Here is a 21,359-nt window from a genome sequence, read left to right as displayed (position 1 = left end):
CTTTATTATTCTATGGTAAATCTCTGGATCCCTTTTCAATTGTGTCTAAATGTTAACCAATATTAGAGTCATGACAGAAACAAAGATACAAAACCAATGAAGCAAGTGAATTTCAAGATTAAATCACTTTTGCTCTTTTCATACTTGTGTGAATTTTTAGTATTGGAATAAAATGTCCTCCCAAGATTCACTCAAGCCATATTATTTCTCTGAACCACCCATGATTTATTGCATTAGGAAAAACTCCCATTATGAATAAACCTTTTACGTGCCTGTAGCCCAGTGTCATTAGATATGCTTGTTCTCTAAGTAGATTAATAGGGCATTTTAATCTTGTGCAAGGCAAATTCCTTTCAAATGCTTTTCAAATCCAAGGTCAGACATGTAACAACATCATCACAATTTCAATGTCTCTCAAAAACACCCCTGCTTGACCAAACCACTCAAAGACTGATCATGACCTACTTTTAGGGAACTAAATGTCTCACTCATCAGTTTTTCGGGAAGAGTTGGGGTAGACATCGCTGAGGGATAATCTGCTCGGTTCCTGCAGAATTATAATTATTTTTCCATTGTAAAAATGTAATTGTCTCATCTGTGTCAGTAATAGCCATTCTAAGTAAACTATCCATATTTTATCCTGCTGGTATGTTAACCACTACTAGCTCTCTCTGGCACTATCTCAATCCATCTTTCCTTGATTCCTCACATCCGATCGCCTCCCCTCCTCAAAATGCATTGGAGAAGGTCAGAGGGGAGGGACCTTGGTCCGTCTCCTCCAGTACAATTGAGAAGGATGCAGGGAGATAGGATGCATGGATTCAAAGAAAAACAAATTGAGACAGCCCTGAACTCAGCTAATGCTGCATTCGTAACCAAGTGGGAGGTGGGAATTTGCCAGTTGTGAAGTCATAAATAACAGTTGAATGCATTCACATGCTATGAACTCGTTGAGAAATGCTAATTGGCTAATGGCCAACAAGCTGAGTAAACCATAAACTAAAAGTTTGGCTATCATGCCTGTAAACAAATTATGTTCAAAAACCATATTAATAGATAGCATTTTATAAATAAAGTTTTATTGCATTTAACTGCCGAAAATGCTGTTATCAAGGTAATTCCCTTAGTAGTTTATGTCAGAGGTCAGCAGGTGAGAGAAATGAGAGCTCAGGATGATAAATGAGTTCCCCACTAGTAATTACCTGTTGGAGGGCCATTCGAATGTGGTAAATTCCCACTGGTAACGAATGCAGCTTGACTCCACCCTCCCTCCCCATATTGATTATTCCTTCTCTTTGCTACCAGGCCTGGTTGCAGAGAGAGATTACAGCAGATGGAATGATTCATCAGTCTGCTTGCACTCTAATGAACAGAGGATCATGGTTATGTAACGGAACAACCCCATATGGCAGTAGGGGAAATGGGTTATTTAGCATCGCATGGGACTTCTCATTCCAACTCCAGTCTCAATGCATCAGTCTGCCAGGTGATTAGATTTACTTTAATCCTCACACAAACATAGATGTATCGTGACATGTGAAAACATAGTCTGTGTGTGTAAACAGTCTCTGCTGATCTGTGGCATGACCTTTCTTCAAAGATTGTCGGACTCAGAACCACCATCTTGCACCACCACCATCTTGAAGTTCCACTCTGGCAAGTCTAATGCACTTCCATTGTAAACTGCCCAGGGGACATTGAACACAGCCTGAAAAAGCCATTGCATTTTTTGTTTGATAAACACTGAACAAAAATGTACATGCAACACTTTCAAAGATTCTACTGAGTTACAGTTCATATTAGGAAATCAGTCAATTGAATAACTGAATTAGTCCCTATTCTATGGATTTCACATGACTGGGAATACAGAAATGCATCTGTTAGTCACAGATACCTGTGGGGTGTAGGGTCATGGATCAGAAAACCAGTCAGTATCTGATGTGACCACCATTTGCCCCATGCAGTACGACACATCTACTTCGAATAGAGTTGATCAGGCTGTTGATTATGGCCTGTGGAATGTTGTCCCACTCCTCTTCAATGGCTGTGTGAAGTTGCTGGATATTGGCAGGAACTGGAACACACTGTCATACATGTCGATCCAGAGCATTCCAAACATGCTCAGCGGGTGACATGTCTGGTGAGTATGCAGGCCATGGGAGAACTGGGACATTTTCAGCTTCCAGGAAATGTGTACAGATCCTTGTGACATGGGGCTGTGATTTATCTTGCTGAAACATGTTATGGCGGCAGATGATTGGCATCACAATGGGCTTCAGGTTCTCATCACGGTATCTCTGTGAATTCGATAAAATGCATTTGTGTTTGTTGCCAGCAGCTTATGCCTGGCCGTACCATAACCCCACCGCCACCATGGGGCACAACGCCAACATGATGCCATGCACGCTGCTATCTGCCCAGTACAGTTGAAACCGGGATTCATCCGTGAAGAACACACTTCTCCGGCGTGCCAGTGGCCATCGAAGGTGAGCATTTGCCCACTGAAGTCAGTTACAACACTGAACTGCAGTCAGGTCAAGACCCTGGTGAGGACGAGACAATCCCGCAGGTGAAGAAGCCGGATGTGGAGGTCCTGGGCGGGCGTGGTTACATATGGTCTGGGGTTGTGAGGCCAGTTGGACATACTGCCAAATTCTCCACAACTATGGGGTGGCTTATGGTAGAGAAATGAACATTGAATTCTCTGGCAACAGTTCTGGTTGACATTCTTGCAGTCAGCATGACAATTGCACGATCCCTCAAAATTTAATGCCACAGATGTCATGTGACAAAATTACACATTTGAGTGGCCTTTTGTCCCCAGCACAAGGTGCACCTGCGTAATGATCATGCCGTTTAATCAGCTTCTTGATATGCCACACCGGTCAGGTGGATTAATTATTTTGGCAAAGGAGAAATGCTCACTAACAGGGACGCAAACACATTTGTGCTCAAAAATAAGCTTTTTGTGCACATGGAAACATCTTATTTCAGCTCATGAAACCAACACTACAGTGTTTATTTTTGGTTCAGCGTAATATGCAAAGGCTCAGACAGAGCTCTGTTTAATTAATGTGAACTTGTTCCGTAGTTAAGAGCTGTTGTGCGGATGCAGAAACATGTGCCCTCGCGTTCAGGGCCGAGAACATTGTGTTCTGCTGTTTTCAGAGCTGGCCTCAGACATGTGGCTTTGCAATTAAGGATCCCCTTCTAAACCGGAGATTAAACAGTAAATCCAAGTATTTTGTTTAATTTGCTCACTCAAATATCCTTCTTGTTGGCATTTAAAGAGAAGCTGAAAATCACCAATTGAAAATGGCACCCATGAGGACAACACATCTCAATTGGTTGTAGAACAATGAAACAGAAGAGATGTGGATATATGCCATTTAGAATGTATGTTCACTATAAAATGCTTGGGATTAAAGTCTGCTAAACCCTTGGCACCAGAACACGCCCAAGAGGAATCAGACATGGATGGGATTATCATGCTTTAATAGTAAATATATTAGGACATTTGATGTTATGAGTATTACACACAGTAGCTCAGGCACAAACAAGTATGAGTTGTCTTGAAGCGTTGGTCTGACACCTATCAATTTGTTACACATGTACGCTCTACTCCCAGGTAGAAAAATAAAGAGTGAACGTTCATTAATAAAGCTTTGGCTGCAGGTTTAAGATTATTTTGGAACATAAACCACTACAAACACTCGTTCAAACGAACATTCTATTTCATCCCCACCCTCAGAAATCCTAATACTTTCAGAAAAAAAACATGGCTGCTTTAAGTAGGGGTAACTAGTGCCAGCCCAGGACATCAATGATGCATAACCACCTACTCAGATTATACACAAGAGAACAGAGGAAAAATAAATACAATTAACAAAATCCTTTCACCATAAACAAAGACTTAACTCACCGCAACAACTGTACACAGTGCAAAGTAACCACGTGGGAACCTAAAGTAATAACTGTAGCATTAATATTCACAAGTGTAGAAAAACTAAATATTCAAATACTCTTTGATTAACGAATGTTGAAGTGCTTTAATTGGAGGGGACGGGCTGTGCACGCAGGGGTCGTAGACCGTTACACATCTGCCCCATGATGAGTGACATGACGGAGAGAGTGCAATCCCATGATGCAACAGCCCCGGATCAATGCTGCGATGTTGTAGACTGGCGCCGCCCCATCCACGCCATGCCGGGAATACAGCCAGGCCACTGTGGGCAACACTGGTACGGCCACAGCAACAAGATCAACAAGGAAGCTGCTGCTCCAATAGCTTTTGTTGACCACAGCCACCCCGAGGGCCTTGCAGGGCTCCTCACTGCTCACCTCAAAATCCAGCTCCTCCATGAAGCGCATGGAGACCACCTCAGGGTCTGAGCAACACAACCCTGAATTACTTAACATATAAGGGCTCACTGGCAGAACTGGAATGGGCTGGCAGGAGCTAGGCAGGCTTAAGGTGGACGGGATAGGGGCCAAGTCTGGGCCCTGCTGTGCTGGGATTTCTAGGAGGCTGGTAGAAGCTGGAAGGAGAGCATCTCCAACTGCACCACCATGGAACTTCAGCAGCTGCAGCAGGAGGGTGTGCAGGTCAGGAGGGAAGGATACCATCTCGGTCTGAACGGCCTTCTCCTCTGGAGCAGGGAAGGGGAGTGTGCTGCAACAGAACGTGTTGGAGGGTGGTGGAGGCAGTGGTGCGATCTTCTCCTCCTCCAGACTGTGGAGTAGAGTGGACACCCCAGGACCAGCCTCTGGGTGGCAGCGTAGCTTACCGCTAGAGTCCACTTCTGTGGACATGAGCATGTGTGCCAGGTTGTCGTTGACCAGCAGCCCACAGTCTGCCATCTCCTCCACCGCCTGGTCACCCACCTCCCCCTGCTTATCATTGACAGGGGAGTCACCACAGATGAAGTCCATGGTTGGCTCGTCTTGCAGCGTGGAGCCACTCTGGGCCATCTCCATGCTGTGCAGCAGGCACTCCAGCTTGCGGTTCTGGATGTTGATGTCGACAAAGTACTTCTGGATGCCCTTGTCCTTCTCCATCAGACTGCTCTTCATGGTCTCCACAACCTGCCGGAGCTGCTTGATCTCCTTGCGTGCCTCCTTCAGGGCCAGCTGCGCCTCTACACGGTGGCACTCCTCCTCGATCCAGTCCTCCCTCATCCTGCCCAGCTGGGACTTGAGCTCCTCGATCTCGGACTCCCTGAAGGAGAAAATAGTGTTAAGCTAGTAGTTACAGCTGTGCAGGATTGCAATGTTTTTCTACACTGTAGGTGGAATGTACGCTTATGGGATGCATTTAGGAAACAAGCTAAACATGAGCTGTTCACTGAGAAGGTAACCTGTCATGGACGATGTTCTCCGCTTCCCTCAGCTTGCTTCTCAGGTGGCGAATGGCCACCTCCTTCTGCTGCAGGGGGGTGAGATACTGCTCTGGATTGGGGGGTCTGAGCCCATGGCTGTCCCCACAGGAGTGGTAACGTCCGGGGGGCATCCTTATGGGGAGAGGAGACAGGAAATGACACGTTTTCCCTGAATCACATACTGTATGTTCTGCTGGTGAGACACCATCTTTTTCTCAACATGGATACTGAGGAAGAAGACACCCCATGTATTGTACACACCATCCTGTACGGTGTTCAGTACAACGAGCAGTGCTGAGCCCCATCTACAGGAGGCTCCATCAGTGATTTGGGGAAGGAACTAGGCCATGGAAAAAAATAAAGGGATTGGTGCAACGTGCATGACGCAAAACAGCTCGTTTTAGGGAGGAAAAAAAAGCTGCTGGGCAATGCTATTACTTAGTCGATTCTGTCTGACTGGGGATAGCACTGTCAGGACATAAGCTAACCAGCCAGCCAACTTCATGCTGCAAAAAGCTAAAATGGCAGGTTGGTCAAAAGCGGTCAGGGATGGATAGGGAAGCAATGAGGGAAAGCCCAATTTACATTTGCTTGGCTGTAGTCTACAAGTTAACCGTGTTTTCGCGTGAGAATTCCCCGAAATACCTCAAACTTTTTATATTGACTACATGTACATTAAACAATTATACATGAGCAGTTCTGAAATATCCCTGTGATCAGGCCTAAAGGAAGAATGATGAAACGTGTCAGAGGATGGATTTGGCTAATATGCAGAGCAGCCCCTCTTACAAACAGGCTTAAAAGCTAGCACTATATCCTAGCAACAACCTGGGACTTGTGCTTTGATGGGAGTCTCTGCATCCCTGACAGAAATAGAACAGGCTAGCAGAACGTAGCGAAAGAACAAGGACATCACACAAAACCCAGCCAGGCAGAAGAGAGCTGCGGGGAACAAGGGGGGGGGGGGGGGGGGGGGGGGAACTACCTGTAGCAACAGAAATGCAGTCATGGACGTTCTCACGTCCGCATAAGATACATAAGTAGGGATTGTGTTGCATAGGGAATGACTCACATTAAGCCTGTGGGCTGAATTCAAGAGGGCTCTGGTTAGTCATTTTACAGTCCGAGCAGAAAGGCAAGGTTGAGCTTGTTCGTGCAGTGCTGCCGTCATGGCAGCACAGGAACCCTCGAGTGAATATTCTGCCACATAGCAACACGAGATCCCAGAAGCACTACCACCAAATGTGAGACAGTTAGTGGGGGGGGAAGAAAAGGCAGGAATGCAGCCAGGCAAGCCAGTCTGGCTATTGACTGAGTAATGAAATATTCATGACCTCCTCCTCTCCTATAAACCCAAGGTTGACACCCGTGCACACAGACACAATAACAAAATCCAGACTGTTCATAAAATGATATAATCTTGGCATGCCCAATCCTGACCGATATAATCCCTGTCTCAGAAAAGGAGATGACAGTCCTGGCATAGAGCCTAATCCATCCACCATTTCCCCACCTAGTGAACGCCCACCCCTCCCAGAGCAACAGATGCACCATTACAAAATGGACCCCTAGCCCCTTCTTCCTAGGGAATTTCATGTTGAAATGATAGGAACATGGTAGTTGCTCTTGTACTTTGATAGGCTAGGCGGAATTATTGCCATACTGCTTTGAGCTATCCAATCATTTCAGATCTAGGCCCTGTCCACATAAGCAATATGGCAACAAAAATACCAGAAGGGGTAACACTGGAGGTTGTTTCTGGAACTGGCCAGTGTATGGGTGTGACATGGCTGTTTACCTGGAGGGTATTTTGGGGCTGGAGTTGCTGCTGCTGTTGGTGGATGAGGGGACTGTCCTGTATGGGGCATAGAGCTCTGCATCATGGGATGCTGACGGGCTCCCTGCCAGCTTGAACATCGGGAGGCTCCTGATGTGGGCACCACGACTGTGGGAAGATACATGCAGTAGTTAGCTTTGCCTAAGGAGATTACATTTTCCACAACAGTCTTGTAATGTCCATTTATCATTGGGGAAGGATTTATTGTAATTTTTCATAAATAAAACATACCAGCAGGAAAAGAAACAGCAATAAAGAAATAGCAGAGCTATACGTTTTGAAACGGTTTCCCAGACCCAATTACATTTTTGTTGAAGTGCATTTTAGTTTAGGATAAGGCTGAATATGGGTCTGGGAAACTGGCCCTTTAAATGTAAACACACACTGGTGGGGTAAGATATTGGTAATGGAGCGTCTGCTTAGAATGGAGGCAGTAGAGAAACAGAGCCACCCCATATCACCTGCGTGAGGAGATCTTCTTCCCTGTGGCGTTGTGGGCCAGGCTCTCCCCTCTCTTTAGGCTGCCCGTGCTGCTGGAGGAGCTGAAGTCTGCTTCGCTACCTGCAGTCAGACACACTGAATTGCACCTCTTTCCATTTGATAAAACCATAGTAAAGTGCTCACTGTGAATTTGTGATGAACTAACAACAAAACGGAACCTTCGACGCTGAGTGAGTCAATTGCAGGTACAATGTGCTGCCAACCAATACGTGAAGTCTGACTGTTAACGACTACTAATCAGCCAAATTGAAAAACCTCAGGTCCAACATTAATTATCCAATCAGCAGCCTCTCTGGATTGGAACCTTGCTTAAGTCGTTGGGCGGATTCAATTATGCTGAGCCTCGGGGGGCACCAGTACATGGCCCGTGACCTGCACGGGCAAAAGGAGTGAGGGAGGAGTGCCCTGCTTAAATCAAACAGTAATCTGCGCTGCTCGGTCATGTCGTCAACAAGGCAGCATGGCGCATGGTCCAGAAACAATCTCCTTTCCATATAGTATATGTTTGAATTTTCAAACTGTTTTTAATTTAGAAGGCAGATAAAGTATTTCTATCAAAAGCAATAACTTCTGCATGTGAAAACACAGAATCCTACTCAATACTCCACGTGCTTATTTACGTCACTTTTGTTTTGAGCCAACATCAATGTGGGTTTCAAACGGGGTGCCCGGGCCAGATTAATCAAATCCCCTCAATGTTGGCGTTCCTCTGCACAGACGTTGCTGACACATGCCAGATTTGTACAAGGCCTGGATAACTATTTTACATATCAGCTAACCACATCATATGACATATGTTATAGCAATCTGGTGCCCAAAGGCAGTTGATGAAGTGTCATGCAACAATTGATTAATGCATACAATGTCTGAGCAGGGGAACACAACCATTGAATGCGTCCCAATAATATCTCTTTCTTCCTGCACTCGTTCAGTATTCCCCAGAAATGTAAAAGCATTGGATTGGTGTAGGCACGGGCTAGAGGAAGTTTCTACCATATTTCTTATACCAGTCAGTTCCTTTCAAATCCATGAAGGGAAGTGAACAAGTGTACACTGTGAGAGATATTTAGGATGTTGTCATAGGTGGGCACCAGATTGCTATAACATATGTCATATGATGTGGTTAGCTGATATGTAAAATAGTTATCCAGGCCTTTTAAAAATCTGGCATGCGTCAGCAACGTCTGTGCAGAGGAATGCCAACATTGAGGGGATTCGATTAATCTCAATTGCATTCTCATAAAAAAACAAAATGGTAACAGCGTCTCGCCTCCTTCTCAAACACCATTGGATGAGAAAGCCAGAGGTCCTGCCACTCTGACTGTCTCCTCCAATCGGTGTTGTGCAATTGAGATTCTCCCATTCTCTCACCAAGCAAATCATTGTTGCTTACCTTCTACTGCTCAAATTACATGAAAACAATACTTTGCAGATTGTGTATGCACACAAAGCATGTAGAAATCAGGGTTGGGCTCAATTTGAATTAAAGGCAGTCAATCAATAAATTATTTTAATTTAAAATGCAGACATTTAAAAACTTTTGAAATAAATAGCTTCTACTTTTGAGTTTATTGAGAAGTAATTGAAAATAAATGCCAGTTTTTCTATTATTGGATTGTGATTTTAGTTTACTTCCTGAATTGACTGCCTTCAATTTGAATTGAGCCCAACCCTGGTCTACAAGAAACCATTTCACATGGTTATTTCATATATATTTTAATCTGACGTAGATCTATTTTCTAGATCTATTTCAATTGATAGTTAGACAAGTACTTCAATCAAACAAATAAATATAAACAGAATCAGAATTGAGAGGAAAGCCTAAGATCTACTAGGACAACATATGTGTCACGCCCTGATCTGTTTCACCTGTCTTTGTGATGGTCTCCATCCACCTCCAGGTGTCACTCATTTCCCCATTAGTCACTGGGTATTTATTCCGGTGTTCCCTGTTTGTCTTGTCAAGTCAACCAGTGTGGTTTTCCATGTGCCTGCTTTTTCTTATCTCGCTTTTGCTAGTCCCCTGCATGCCTTAACGCTGAACTCACCTGCCTGCCTGCCTGCCTGCCTGCCTGCCTGCCTGCCTGCCTGCCTGCCTGCTCTGACCTTGCCTGCCACTTGTTTATGACCATACTGCCTGCCTGCCTGCCACTTGTTTATGATCTTTTACCTGTCCACAACCATTATTTTGCCTGCCCCTTGGATTATAGTAAATATCAGAGACTCGAACCATCTGTCTCCCGTGTCTCCTCCCCCCCACCACCACCACCCAGTAACCTTTTTACTATTAGTCGTGGGTTTGTACAGCCTACCCCGGCTCCCAGAGAACCTCGCTTACCACCTCCGGGGTGATATTCTGGGGATTGTGGAATCTGCCAGGGTTTTTTTTCTCAGTGCTCCCTCATTTTTGAGTTGCAGCCATGTTTGGCTCGGTCGACAATAGCGTATATTATTACGCTAATGTCGGGAAGGGCGCTCTCCTGGGCTACGGCAGTTTGGGAGCAACAATCCGCTATTTGTCATGATCTGGAAGACTTCGTGGCAGAGGTTGTAATGGGTAATCTCATCATTTAACATTCAAACAGAGGTGAGGAAGGTTTTTTGATTCTTTGGTATCTGCGAGAGAGGTGGCCCAAAAACATCTTGAATTATTTTTTTAAAATTCAGTTAAGTCAGTTAAGAACAAATTCTTATTTTCAATGACGGCCTAGTTCAGGAGTAGAACGACAGATTTGTACCTTGTCAGCTCGGGTATTTGAACTTGCAACCTTCCGGTTACTAGTCCAACGCTCTAACCACTAGACTACCCTGCCGACTCCCGTAGTGTGGCAAGCTACACTGTTGACTTTCGTAAATTGGCCGCCGAGAGTGCCTGGAATCCGGAGTCCCTATTCGATACCTACCTTCACGGATTATCAGAGGTGATAAAAGATTAACTAGCTGCTTGGGTGTTACCAGTGGATCTCGATTCCCTCATCGCCCTCACCATTAGGATTTATGGACATCTACAGGAACGCAGGTGTGAGAGGTCTGACCTATGTCACACTCGTCCAGCCGCTGCGGCTTGTTCACTTCCGAAGGAATCCGGAAGTCCCAGAAGGCTGATTTTCCGAGATGATTTGAGGCCACCCGAGCTCCCTCGCGAATCATCGACAGGTGAGTTGGATACACCGGAACCTATGCAACTGGGAATAGCTAGATTATCGCCTAGGGAACATTCATGCAGGCTAAGCTCTAATAGTTGTCTGTATTGTGCTGCTGTAGGACATTACATAGCCACCTGCCCAGTGAAGAGACCTGAATCCTTAATAGGTACAAGTACATTGGTGAGCCTGACTGGGAACCCTCTAATTCCCATTACCCAAACTTTTTATGTGATCTTGCTGTGGGGAGGCCAGTCTAAGTCTCTCCGGGTGCTCATTGACTCTGGGGCAGATGAGAGTTTCATGGTTGCTACCCTGGTATCGGAACTAAGTATCCCTACTCAAATCTTCTCCATTCACATGGATGCCAGGGCACTGAAAGGCCGCTACATTGGAAGCGTCACGCACAATTCCCATTAATATGCAGGTATCTGTAAACTGCAGTGAGTCAATACAGATTCTCCTCATTGAGTCTCCCCACATCCGTATTGTTTTGGTATTTTCTTGGCTCCAGAAGCACAACCCTGACATTGACTGGACCACGGGTTCAGTCCTGGGTTGGGGCATGTTCTGCCATTCACATTGCCTGAAGGCGGCGCAGCCTTCCCCGGAATGTCTGCCTCCAGGTTTGAGTACAGCCTTGGATCTCTCTGCCATTCCTGCAGAGTACCATGACCTCCTGGAGGTTTTCAGCAAGGCTCGTGCTATCTCTCTTCCTCCACATCGTCTTTACGATTGTGCTATTGACCTCCTCCTGGGCACCACACCACCTCGAGGCTGGCTATATTCCCTGTCTGGTCCTGAGACCAAGGCCATGGAGGAGTACATCGAGGACTCTCTGGCTGTTGGGAGCGTTCGTCCTTCTGACTCTCCTGCTGGTGCAGGATTCTTTGCGGGGAAGAAGGACAAGACCCTGCGTCCATGCATTGATTACCGGGGCCTCAATGACATTACGTTCAAAAATCGTTACCCTCTACCACTCCTCTCCTCAGCTTTCAAACCTCTCCAGGGGGCTACCATTTTTTCCAAACTGGCCCTTCGGAATGCCTACCACCTTGTCTCCTTCACGTATCTGCACGAGTAGAAGATGGCTTTCAACACTGTTGGTGGACACTGAGTACCTGGTCATGCCGTTTGGACTCATCAACGTGCCCGCTGTCTTCCAGGCCCTGGTCAACGATGTGCTCCGGGACATGTTGAGTCGTGGTTTTGTCTACCCCTACGACATCCTGGTTCTCTCGTTCTGTCCAGGGAGCAGCTACAATAGTTTCTGGGGTTTGCTCCTTTCTACCACAGTTTAATTCAGGGCTACAGCAACATGGCTGCCCCCCTCTCTGCACTCACCTCTCCCAAGGTACCATTCACATGGTCTCTAGCAGCGGACAAGGCTTTTGGGGATCTAAAGCAGCGATTCACTACTGCCCCATCTTCATCAATCCGGACCCAACTCATCAGTTTGTGGTTGAGGTTGACACTGCCGATGTGGGAGTAGGGGCTGTCCTTTCCCAGCGATCTGTCCAGGACCATAAGCTTCATCCCTGTGCCTTCATGTCTCAACCCTGTGGAAAGGAACTATGACATTGGGAACTGGGAAATCCTAGTGGTTAAGATGGCTCTGGAGGAGTGGAGGCACTGGCTGACAGGGGTGGAACATCCATTTTTGGTATGGTTGGACCTTTAGAATTTAGAATGCCAAGCGCTTCAACCCAAGGCAAGCTCGTTGGGCCCTGTTATTTACCAGGTTCAATTTCACCATCTCCTACCGCCCAGGTTCCAAAAACATGAAGCCGGACACTCTCCCATCTGTACAATTCCACTGCCATGCCCTCTGAATCTGAGACATCCTCCCTGCCTAATGTTTGGTGGCTTTGGTTGTTTGGGGTATTGAGGCTCTGGTCCGTAAGACACAATGTTCCCAGCCATACCCTGGGAGGGGCCTGGCTAACCAGATGTTCGTTCCTGAATTGACATTGCCTCAAATCCTGGAATGGGCTCACTCCTCCGGGCTTACCTGTCATCCTGGGGCTCGTCGTACCCTGGCTTTCCTCCGACAATGCTTCTGGTGGCCCACTATGGCTCCTGATGTCTCAGCCTTCATTGTCGCATGCATGGTGCAGCTCCGTCTGGCCTCCTTCAGCCACTCCCTGTCCCTCATTGCTCCTGGTCCCATTATTTCCCTGGATTTTGTCACTGGGCTCCCCCCCCCCCCCCCCCCCATCAGATGGTAACCCCACCATTCTGATGGTGGTGGATAGGTTTTCCATTTTATCCCTCTTCACAAGTTACCTTCATTCAAGGAGATGGCCCAGCTCATGGTTCAGTACGTCTTCCAAATGGACTCCCGGTCGACATGATCTCGGTTCGGGGTCCTCAGTTCTCTTCCCGATTCTTGAAGGCGCTTTGCATCCTTATCAGGTCATCGGCCAGTCTGTCCTCTGGGTTTCATCCCCAATCCAATGGATAATCGCTGCGAACCAATCAAGACATGGAGACAACACTTTGGCGTCTTGCTGCTAGTAACCCCACCACCTGGAGCCAGTCTGTGACCTGTCTTTGTGATTGTCTCCACCCACCTCTGGGTATCACCTGTCTTCCCCATTAGTGCCTGGGTATTTATTCTGGTGTTCCCTGTTTGTATGTTGCTAGTTCTTCTTGTCAAGTCAACCAGCGTGGTTTTCCGTGCTCTTGCTTTTCTAGTCCTCCCGATTTTGACCCTTGCCTGCCTTGACTCTGAACCTGCCTGCCTGACCATGCTGCCTGCCCTGACCTCGAGCCTGCCTGCCACTTTGTACCTCCTGAACTCTGATCTGGTTTTTACTTTTTTGCCTGTCCACGACAATTCTCTTGCCTGCCCCTTGGATTATAATAAATATCAGGGACTCAAACCATCTGCCTCCCGTGTCTACATCTGGGTCTCTCCCTGTGCCCTTATAGTATGTACGTGCCTCCTAACCCCACCTACAAAAAAAACCTGAAGCCATTCCCTGCAGTGGCCTACCTCTGGGCAATGTGGACGATCGCTGCTCCCTCTTGTGCCTCGGCGGTGGTGCGTGCCACTCTGCCATCAACCTCACCCTCTTCACCTTGGTCTTGCACTCTGCAGTGGGCGTGGGGGAGCCATGTGGACTGTTGTCTGACCCTGACAGGGTTTTGGAGGGGGACACAGACTGACTACTGGGGCAGCCAGTGTCATCTATGTAGACAGGTAGAGCCAAGAATATGCATGGAACACACAGCAGTCAATCATTAAGAGGGACTGAACCTTTGGATCAGAAATCGTCCTGGGCATTTCTAGCACACTGGCGGCCATTAATTCTGCACACACAAATTAGATTTAGGAAGGCCCACTGGGCTAAAGATAGACCAGCCCATCTGCCATTGCCAGTACTGCCCTGGCTGCTAGTGACAATACTGACAAGTGAAAGCAAATTCCTATTCATTTTATGTTTTCAGATCAATTTAGTGAGATTAGAATAACTATTTTTAGACTTATGATGCACCTTAACCTTGATCTGAAACATGGGAACAACTTACCTGAGCAAAAGCTGATGGTCCGTTTGGAGTTGTCCGAGCTGATGTCACAGTCCTTACCCTCCTCCTCTGAAATGGGTGATTCGGACAAGGGTGACCCTTTCCCATTAGGGTGGAAAGGATGAAGGATCAAGCGTGGGATGCGGCTGCGGGGGCTTTCCTTCCCTGATGACTTCTTTTCCTGAGAACCATACAGGTATCACAACTATCACAACTCACCACTTTAATTTTTGCCACAAGAACAAATCAAATTCATACGTGATTCGGTGTGTGTAAATACAACTTTGCGCATTTTGTTTTTGCCTTGCTACATTAGCTCTGTCCCAGCAGCACAATCATTAAATAATTATGGTCTACGTATGTGACAGTCTAGATTAGATTATCATGCTATCACTTTTATTCTCATAAAATTTGAACAAAAATATTAGTGGAATTGTTAAGATTAAAAATGATAAACTTTCAAAGTGTTGCCATGACACCCACCTCATATTCCTGGAATGGTCCCATTGTGCTTAACGCTGTGTTTTCCCCTTTGGATCTGTGAGAAAAGTAACGGTGAGATGTATTTCTGTCCAAGGCATCCTGATGTGGCACACTGGCACTGCACCATTTACGAACAAGGCCGACTCTCCGAAATTGGTTATGTAAATAATGTCACCTCCGCCTACGTCCACCCCTGCCTGGCACAGATACTGACCGGACCTTGGTCATTAAACCAGTGAGCCCCACATCAAATATAGGCTACCAGATTGAAAACATTTTTGTTTTACTTGCAAAATATTTTCATGTATTTCCTCAAACATGGAACAAAGGCATGAGACCGTTTCTTAAATCCAATAAAACCCAGGCTTACAGTCCTTCACATGCATGTGCCAGAGAAAATACAACCTAAATACAACCTCTATTATCTAGTCGTGAATGATGCTGCAGAGAGGATCTGGGTGTGTTTCTAACTCTTCATTTAGAAATGAATGAATAAATTATGTCCCACTAGGTGGAAAGCACACAGCAGCATCTTCAAACATCTCAAATCAAATTGTATTTGTCACATGTGCCGAATACAACCGGTTTAGACATTTACAGTGAAATGCTTACTTGCAAGCCCTTAACCAACAATGCAGTTTTAAGAAAAATAAGTGTTAAGTAAAAAAAATAGCGAGGCTATGTACAGAATCAAAGTGCGGGGGCACATCTATTAGAGAGGGGCTGACTAAGGTTTTCCTCAGCGCCATGATTCATTCTGCCAAAAAAACATAATAGAATTATGACATTTCTTCCATTTTGGGATCCTGTGCCAAATAGCCTTTTTGCTGTCAACAAGATGACACCAGAGAGTAGCACCGGCAAACCGCTCACTGAATATTGAGATAAGAATGACAGAATAATAGTGTATGGTGTTTTGAGTTTATATTGATTTTCACAGACCCTATACACGTAGTTGAATTCACCCTCTCCATTTTGACATAGACATACAAAGACATCCAGGCTCCAGTACATGCACAAAATTGTATGTTTTATTAATGTTTGATGGCTGAATAAATCATGGTTCACATAATGCCTGACTGCACATTATGACATCACTCAATTCCTTATCCATTCCTCCTCTCCTGTTGAATGTTGTGCCTCTCTTAGCATCATTGCTTTAAGGAGTTGGTTATGTAAGTCTGAACGTGTTTGATCTTCTCTTTTTTTTTATATAACAAATGACGGAATTGACTCCTAAGCTCTGATTCGTTATCACTTTACTGAATCCTGACTTTCCCCCCCTTAGCATCTGGACTGTATCTCTTTATTTTGACTGCATGGCACCCAGGATGTTGGTAAATGTAGCTCAGGACATCTGCTGTCCCTGTCCCCAAGCAAACACCCATCTTGAAAAACACTGTGTACCGTGACTATCATGTCTTACACTACAGGTATGTTTTCAGCACGTAAGAGTGAAGAAATAAGTTAAACAGCTAAACCACAAAAAAATTATACTTGAAGGCAGGTTTTATATCAGATTTTAGGCACTTTTAGTCTTCTAGGTCCTACAGCCCTGATATGAGAACACCCCAAAAGTTCACCTGAAATGAGCTCAGCTTTTTGTACCTCTTAAGGCAACTGAGAAGTGTGTCATGAGCATCACAATAAAACAGCAGTATGCCAGCATTTTATGCCTCGATATGTTTTCCTTTTGTTTCTGCCCGCCTCTGGATAGCTGGCACACAGCTTCAAAGTGGAATCAGATTAGGCAGCAGGCACAGTCTCAGAGCTACCAACTAAACCATGCCCTAGCAACATACTTAGCAACAGAGGAAAACTACTGCAAGGAAGACAGGCTAAATGGGGCCAATGAAATTTGCAGACAGTTCTGCATCTAACAAGCGTGCAATAGGAGGGTTTTCCTCCTGCAACATAACAAAGGTCAATGTGGTTTACTTCGGGTGTGGCCTAGGGCAGTGTGGGGGGAGTGTTACAACAAGGTCAGGTGTGCTCCCATATGAGCAAGCGCACGTGAGCCATTGTCTCTGTGCACATCAGCAGCAATCAATGTCAGGAAAATGCAATCAAGTTTGTGCATTACTATACTCAATAGTTGTTATCATATAATGTCCATACAGTGTCTCAATGCTGATTGAATCTCAGCAGGGCTTGTAAATATCCTTTTCCTGGGTCATGAGGAATGACCCAGGTAGAAGAAAAGATCAAAGAAAACGGACTGAAACGGTGAGAGACTACCTGGACTTGTCAAATAAGAAGCGCATATTTTCACTCCGTTTCAAAATATTTAAAAACATTTCATTTCCCTTGCAGGTAAAGGTGGTCCCTTAGCAGATAGAATCCTGGGTGAAAGGTTGACAGCCTCAGATTCACAGAGAGATGTTTTCATCTAAGCCTGCCCATGCATGCTCTCAGTAGATAAGATGCAAAACAACGTGACCATCTGCAACAAGCTCTCACAGTCTCACGTCAGAATTCGTCCATGTTTCCCAAGCGTTGAAATCTTAAGGTTAGGATTTTTTTTTTTTTATGGTTAAGGTAAGGGAAACAAATCTCAAAAACTACTTTCTATAGCTGGATTGAACATGCAACCTTTGGCATTAGAGGTAGATGCTTACACCCATCCCCATCCCTGTCCACTTTCAAAAACATAAGCCAATTTGAGACGAACAGCTCTCACTGTTGCCCCTTGTGGCTGGTTTCCACATCATCTCCTGACGTCCTCAGACATGGATGGACGTCTAATACTGACTTGTATCACGGGTGACCTGGCTGTGTTGTTCACAATGTTCCTGGCATTGGTCCTACGGCTGGAACTTACACAATCAACTGGGTATCAAATCCGGGTGTTCTGCATAACTCAAGACTGTGTTAGCCCACCAGGCTAAGGTCTTTGGAAGTTAACATAATGTTCTGTTCTGCAGGCAACGTTACTCATCCCTTCTAGTGGTTTGCAATCGTTTATCGCAATATCAAATCATTTCTGGGTAACAATTTATGTACCTTGCTGTGATTGATTTAAATGAAAATGGTCCAAAAAATAGCTTCTTAGCAAAGAGCAATTTCTCAAACAAAAATGTAGCTAGGACTGTCTGGGTGGGGAGGGGAAAACTGAAATGAGCTGTCATTGGCAGAGAGGTTTGGAACGCTCTTTGTACATGGTCTATTCACAAATTTAACACCTGGTGGTGTCACCAAAATGCCATCCCAGCAAAACAGGCTGACATTTCAGGTGGTCTTTTCAAACAGCTCTTACACTAAAAGTGTATTATTATAATTTTCACAATTTCACAGTATTTTTCCAACACAGTGTGGAAATATATAAGACCTCTGGGCCTTTAAATAGCTGCACAGATCTACAGGGTATGGCAAGCTCATATTTTAACAAGATAAATAATTTGGTTATGAAAGCCCATTTAGTGGGTATAATGGTTTCATTTAATTCAAGTAGTTTTATTTGTTTTTTTGCGTTGCACTAAGACATAAAGGTTATTTCTGAGCTGGGAATTATCTCACGATACTGCGTCCTTAATCTGATCAATCTGTATTTAGTCTGCCTGCTTGGTTTGAGTGTGCACTTTCGGGCAGTCAACTGTAAGAAGCATGATATAATCCAATATTTTCCTCTGAGAGGGTTTACATATGGTATGGCACATAATCATATATTTAAAACCATATAAAAACAGAGAACATAAGTTTATTGGACATTACATATTGTGTATGTGTGTGTGTGTGTGTATGTGTACATGCAAACATGTGTGAGCATTCAGGATGATGATAGAAGCTGTGTTTCAAGGTGTCTAATTTTCTGTCTTTTGATAATGTTCACAAAGGAATACATTACAGTTTCTCCAATAAAACCACATCTGAAAATATCCAGTTCTATTATAGTGTTTTGATAGATTTTCCCCAAATCCAACATAGATTATCCTTATCAACCTGAACTTTATGGTGTGTGTAAATACCCATAAAAGACCCATAACAATGGCAAGGTGTAAAAGCTTTCACTTGCTATTGGTGGTCAATAACATCCAATTCAGTGCATTCTAAATACACTCTAAATACTCTAAATACACATTATTTACAGAGAGAATACAGACGGCTCACATCAGCCAATTTATAATGGCAAAATGTTCCTTGATATCCTTATATCAGTTTCTGCAAATGCTGACCATGTTTGTCCATGTAGAGGTTACAGTATGTGATGTGCTTCATGGTGACTTGAATGAAGGTTATTGTAGTTTTTTTTCTTTTTTTTCTTACCTGCTCTGCCCAAGTTGAATATCAAAGGCAGGCCTAAAATCAAGTTTCCCGCCACAATTATGAATTCTTAATGGTTTGTCAATGATTTTAGACCATTCTCACAAAATCCAGCAACGAATGCAAAACATATAGTCTAGCCCATAAACTTACTGAAATATAGCTACCAAAATATGTTTTGTAATCCCAGAAGAAAGATATCAATGCATATGGGGATGGTCGCCCATGGGATTAATTTAACACGCAGTTGAAATCTTTGGCGCTGTCCACCGTCTCGTGGTGCTGAATATGATCAAGCGATGTATGAGTTCAAACTTAACCTGACCATTTTTTCAACCAGCCCCACCTTTAACATTTGGTTAATGCGCAATAGCTTAACTAAATTACATGTATTTTACAATCATAATTTCGAATTTAACTAAATACGACAATATGCCAATGGATAGCAAATTGTGATGAGAAATGGGAAAGTAAACAACATCATGGGCTAGCTTGAAATCAGAATTACATGCGTATCGTTTTTTCCTATTCCTATTTTTTCCTAAATGTTTTCATCCAACTATTTACATAAACATATAATTGTACTAGCCTGGATGTTTGGTGATGATTCCCCCAGTTGCAAATGATGCGGGTGTAGCCTAAATCACGGACACCACAACGAGTCCCTCGTTACTCCAGTGTTCATCACGAGTCTGACTGTCGAGCCCATCCCACTCTGTGTTTTGATATGTGGAAATTACACTGTGCACACAGGATTGGACGAGGATGAAGCTGCTAAACACGCACCAACAGTGACAGCGCGCTCTCGAAGTCAAATATGACCAATGTTCGAACAGTGTTGGGTTACATAACGCAGGCATGATTGTTCCGTCCTGGAATCGCCTACTTCCACCTCCCATAGCCTATGTAGAATGACACAGACAATAATATCAGGGTGTGTGACAACAAGAAATGCATGAAATAACAACAACATATCTACATTTTGAAACAATATAGTTGCATCTCAGGCAATGCCAGTATGATTGGGGCGCGGTTTAGAGTTTCCTGTCCATGGTGCTGAAGTCACTGGGCGAGTACAGGAATTGAGCAGTGGCATCATTAGGCCTTTTTTTTGCTCCAGCCGTCAACCTTATATTTCAGTCTGATATGAGTTTCCATAACCACACATCACTTGCACTATGCAGAATTTTTCTAAGACTTATTTTTGTGATATAAATAAACAATACAATATAATGCGCTAGGCAGAAGGCACTGAAAGAAGCCCCTAGAATGACACAGTGTCTGCTGTGATTGATCGAGATTTCACATCGCAGGGGACCACTCACGTCCCTTGACCCCTCGCCCACCCTTGCAGCACCGGTTAGATGTCAACATCATCACTCAGCAAAATGCCTGTCACTCAGTCAGAGTCTGGATATTCAGAAACTTCTTCCCGAAAGAGTGCAAGCCCCAACTTAAAGGTGTGCAACATGAAAATATTGTCTCATTTACATTGTGTAATTTAATGTCTGTCAAAGTCAGGTTGCACACCAGCCGGCTGAAGATAATTGGCTAAATAATTTGGCTTACTCTTCCCATCTGCGAACACACACACACCAGACACCCACGTCAAACTACACCCCAAAACCAACTCACGTTTGAATTTATTCATGGCCTCTAGCATTTCTTAATTAACCAAATCTAAAATGAAGCCAAATCAGGAAGTGCAGTCTCCCTTTAAAACTAACTAAGGACATGCTGCACCTCTACCTTGCTACCTTTCAGATGAGCCAAGAAGGAGCCAAGAAGGAGGACAGATGAGAACAGGCCAGGGGAACAGCAGCAGCTAGGGCCAAATGGTAGGGAAGAGGATGATGTGTGACCAAGACACAGGCACAAAACAAGTTAAGCTACTCAAGTATCCCCTTGACCGTTTTGGATTGCAAAACTAAAAAGACACACCAGACAAGACACAGAGACAGCAACAGAAGAATAGGTGATGGAGAGAGACACCAGACGAGACACAGAGACAGCAACAGAAGAATAGGTGATGGAGAGAGACACCAGAAGAACAGAACAGGCTCTGGCAGCTCCTGGCTGACTGACGACTCTGGCAGCTCCTGGCTGACTTACGGCTCTGGCAGCTCCTGGCTGTCTGGCGGCTCTGGCAGCTCCTGGCTGACTGGCGGCTCTGGCAGCTCCTGGCTGGCTGGCGGCTCTGGCAGCTCCTGGCTGGCTGGCGGCTCT

The 21,359-nt window shown here is 44.9% G+C and overlaps 1 protein-coding gene across 2 annotated transcripts; it reads right to left on the bottom strand.

The window, feature by feature from the left end:
• Positions 1-3,478: 3,478 nt before the first annotated feature.
• On the bottom strand, positions 3,479-19,832 carry LOC110489853 (syntabulin). 2 transcript variants are annotated; one of them, XM_021562800.2, is made up of 8 exons: positions 19,723-19,832; positions 14,874-14,928; positions 14,394-14,571; positions 13,858-14,052; positions 7,677-7,776; positions 7,177-7,323; positions 5,358-5,510; positions 3,479-5,218 (listed from the first exon to the last, which is right to left on the bottom strand). In XM_021562800.2, the coding sequence occupies exons 2-8, from the start codon at positions 14,895-14,897 to the stop codon at positions 4,093-4,095; spliced, it is 1,923 nt and encodes a 640-aa protein (XP_021418475.1). In that variant the 5' UTR covers positions 14,898-14,928; positions 19,723-19,832; the 3' UTR covers positions 3,479-4,092. The 2 variants fall into 2 exon arrangements, with proteins under 2 accessions (XP_021418475.1, XP_036804422.1); XM_036948527.1 differs by lacking the exon at positions 19,723-19,832 and having other exon boundaries at positions 14,874-15,010.
• Positions 19,833-21,359: the final 1,527 nt, after the last annotated feature.

Source organism: Oncorhynchus mykiss, chromosome 2, assembly GCF_013265735.2.
Source record: "Oncorhynchus mykiss isolate Arlee chromosome 2, USDA_OmykA_1.1, whole genome shotgun sequence".
Classification (NCBI taxonomy): domain Eukaryota; kingdom Metazoa; phylum Chordata; class Actinopteri; order Salmoniformes; family Salmonidae; genus Oncorhynchus; species Oncorhynchus mykiss.
Note: the sequence above shows the minus strand (reverse complement) of the source record. Positions and strands in the feature narration are given on the sequence as shown.

Excerpts from the sequence above, each read along its gene's own strand:
- LOC110489853 (XM_021562800.2), bottom strand. The coding sequence starts at position 14,897 with ATGGGACCATTCCAGGAATATGAG. Across the intron at positions 7,777-13,857 it reads ATCGTCCACATTGCCCAGAG|GTAGCGAAGCAGACTTCAGC; the intron begins GTAGGCCACTGC and ends GTCTGACTGCAG. Across the intron at positions 7,324-7,676 it reads AAGAAGATCTCCTCACGCAG|TCGTGGTGCCCACATCAGGA; the intron begins GTGATATGGGGT and ends ATCTTCCCACAG.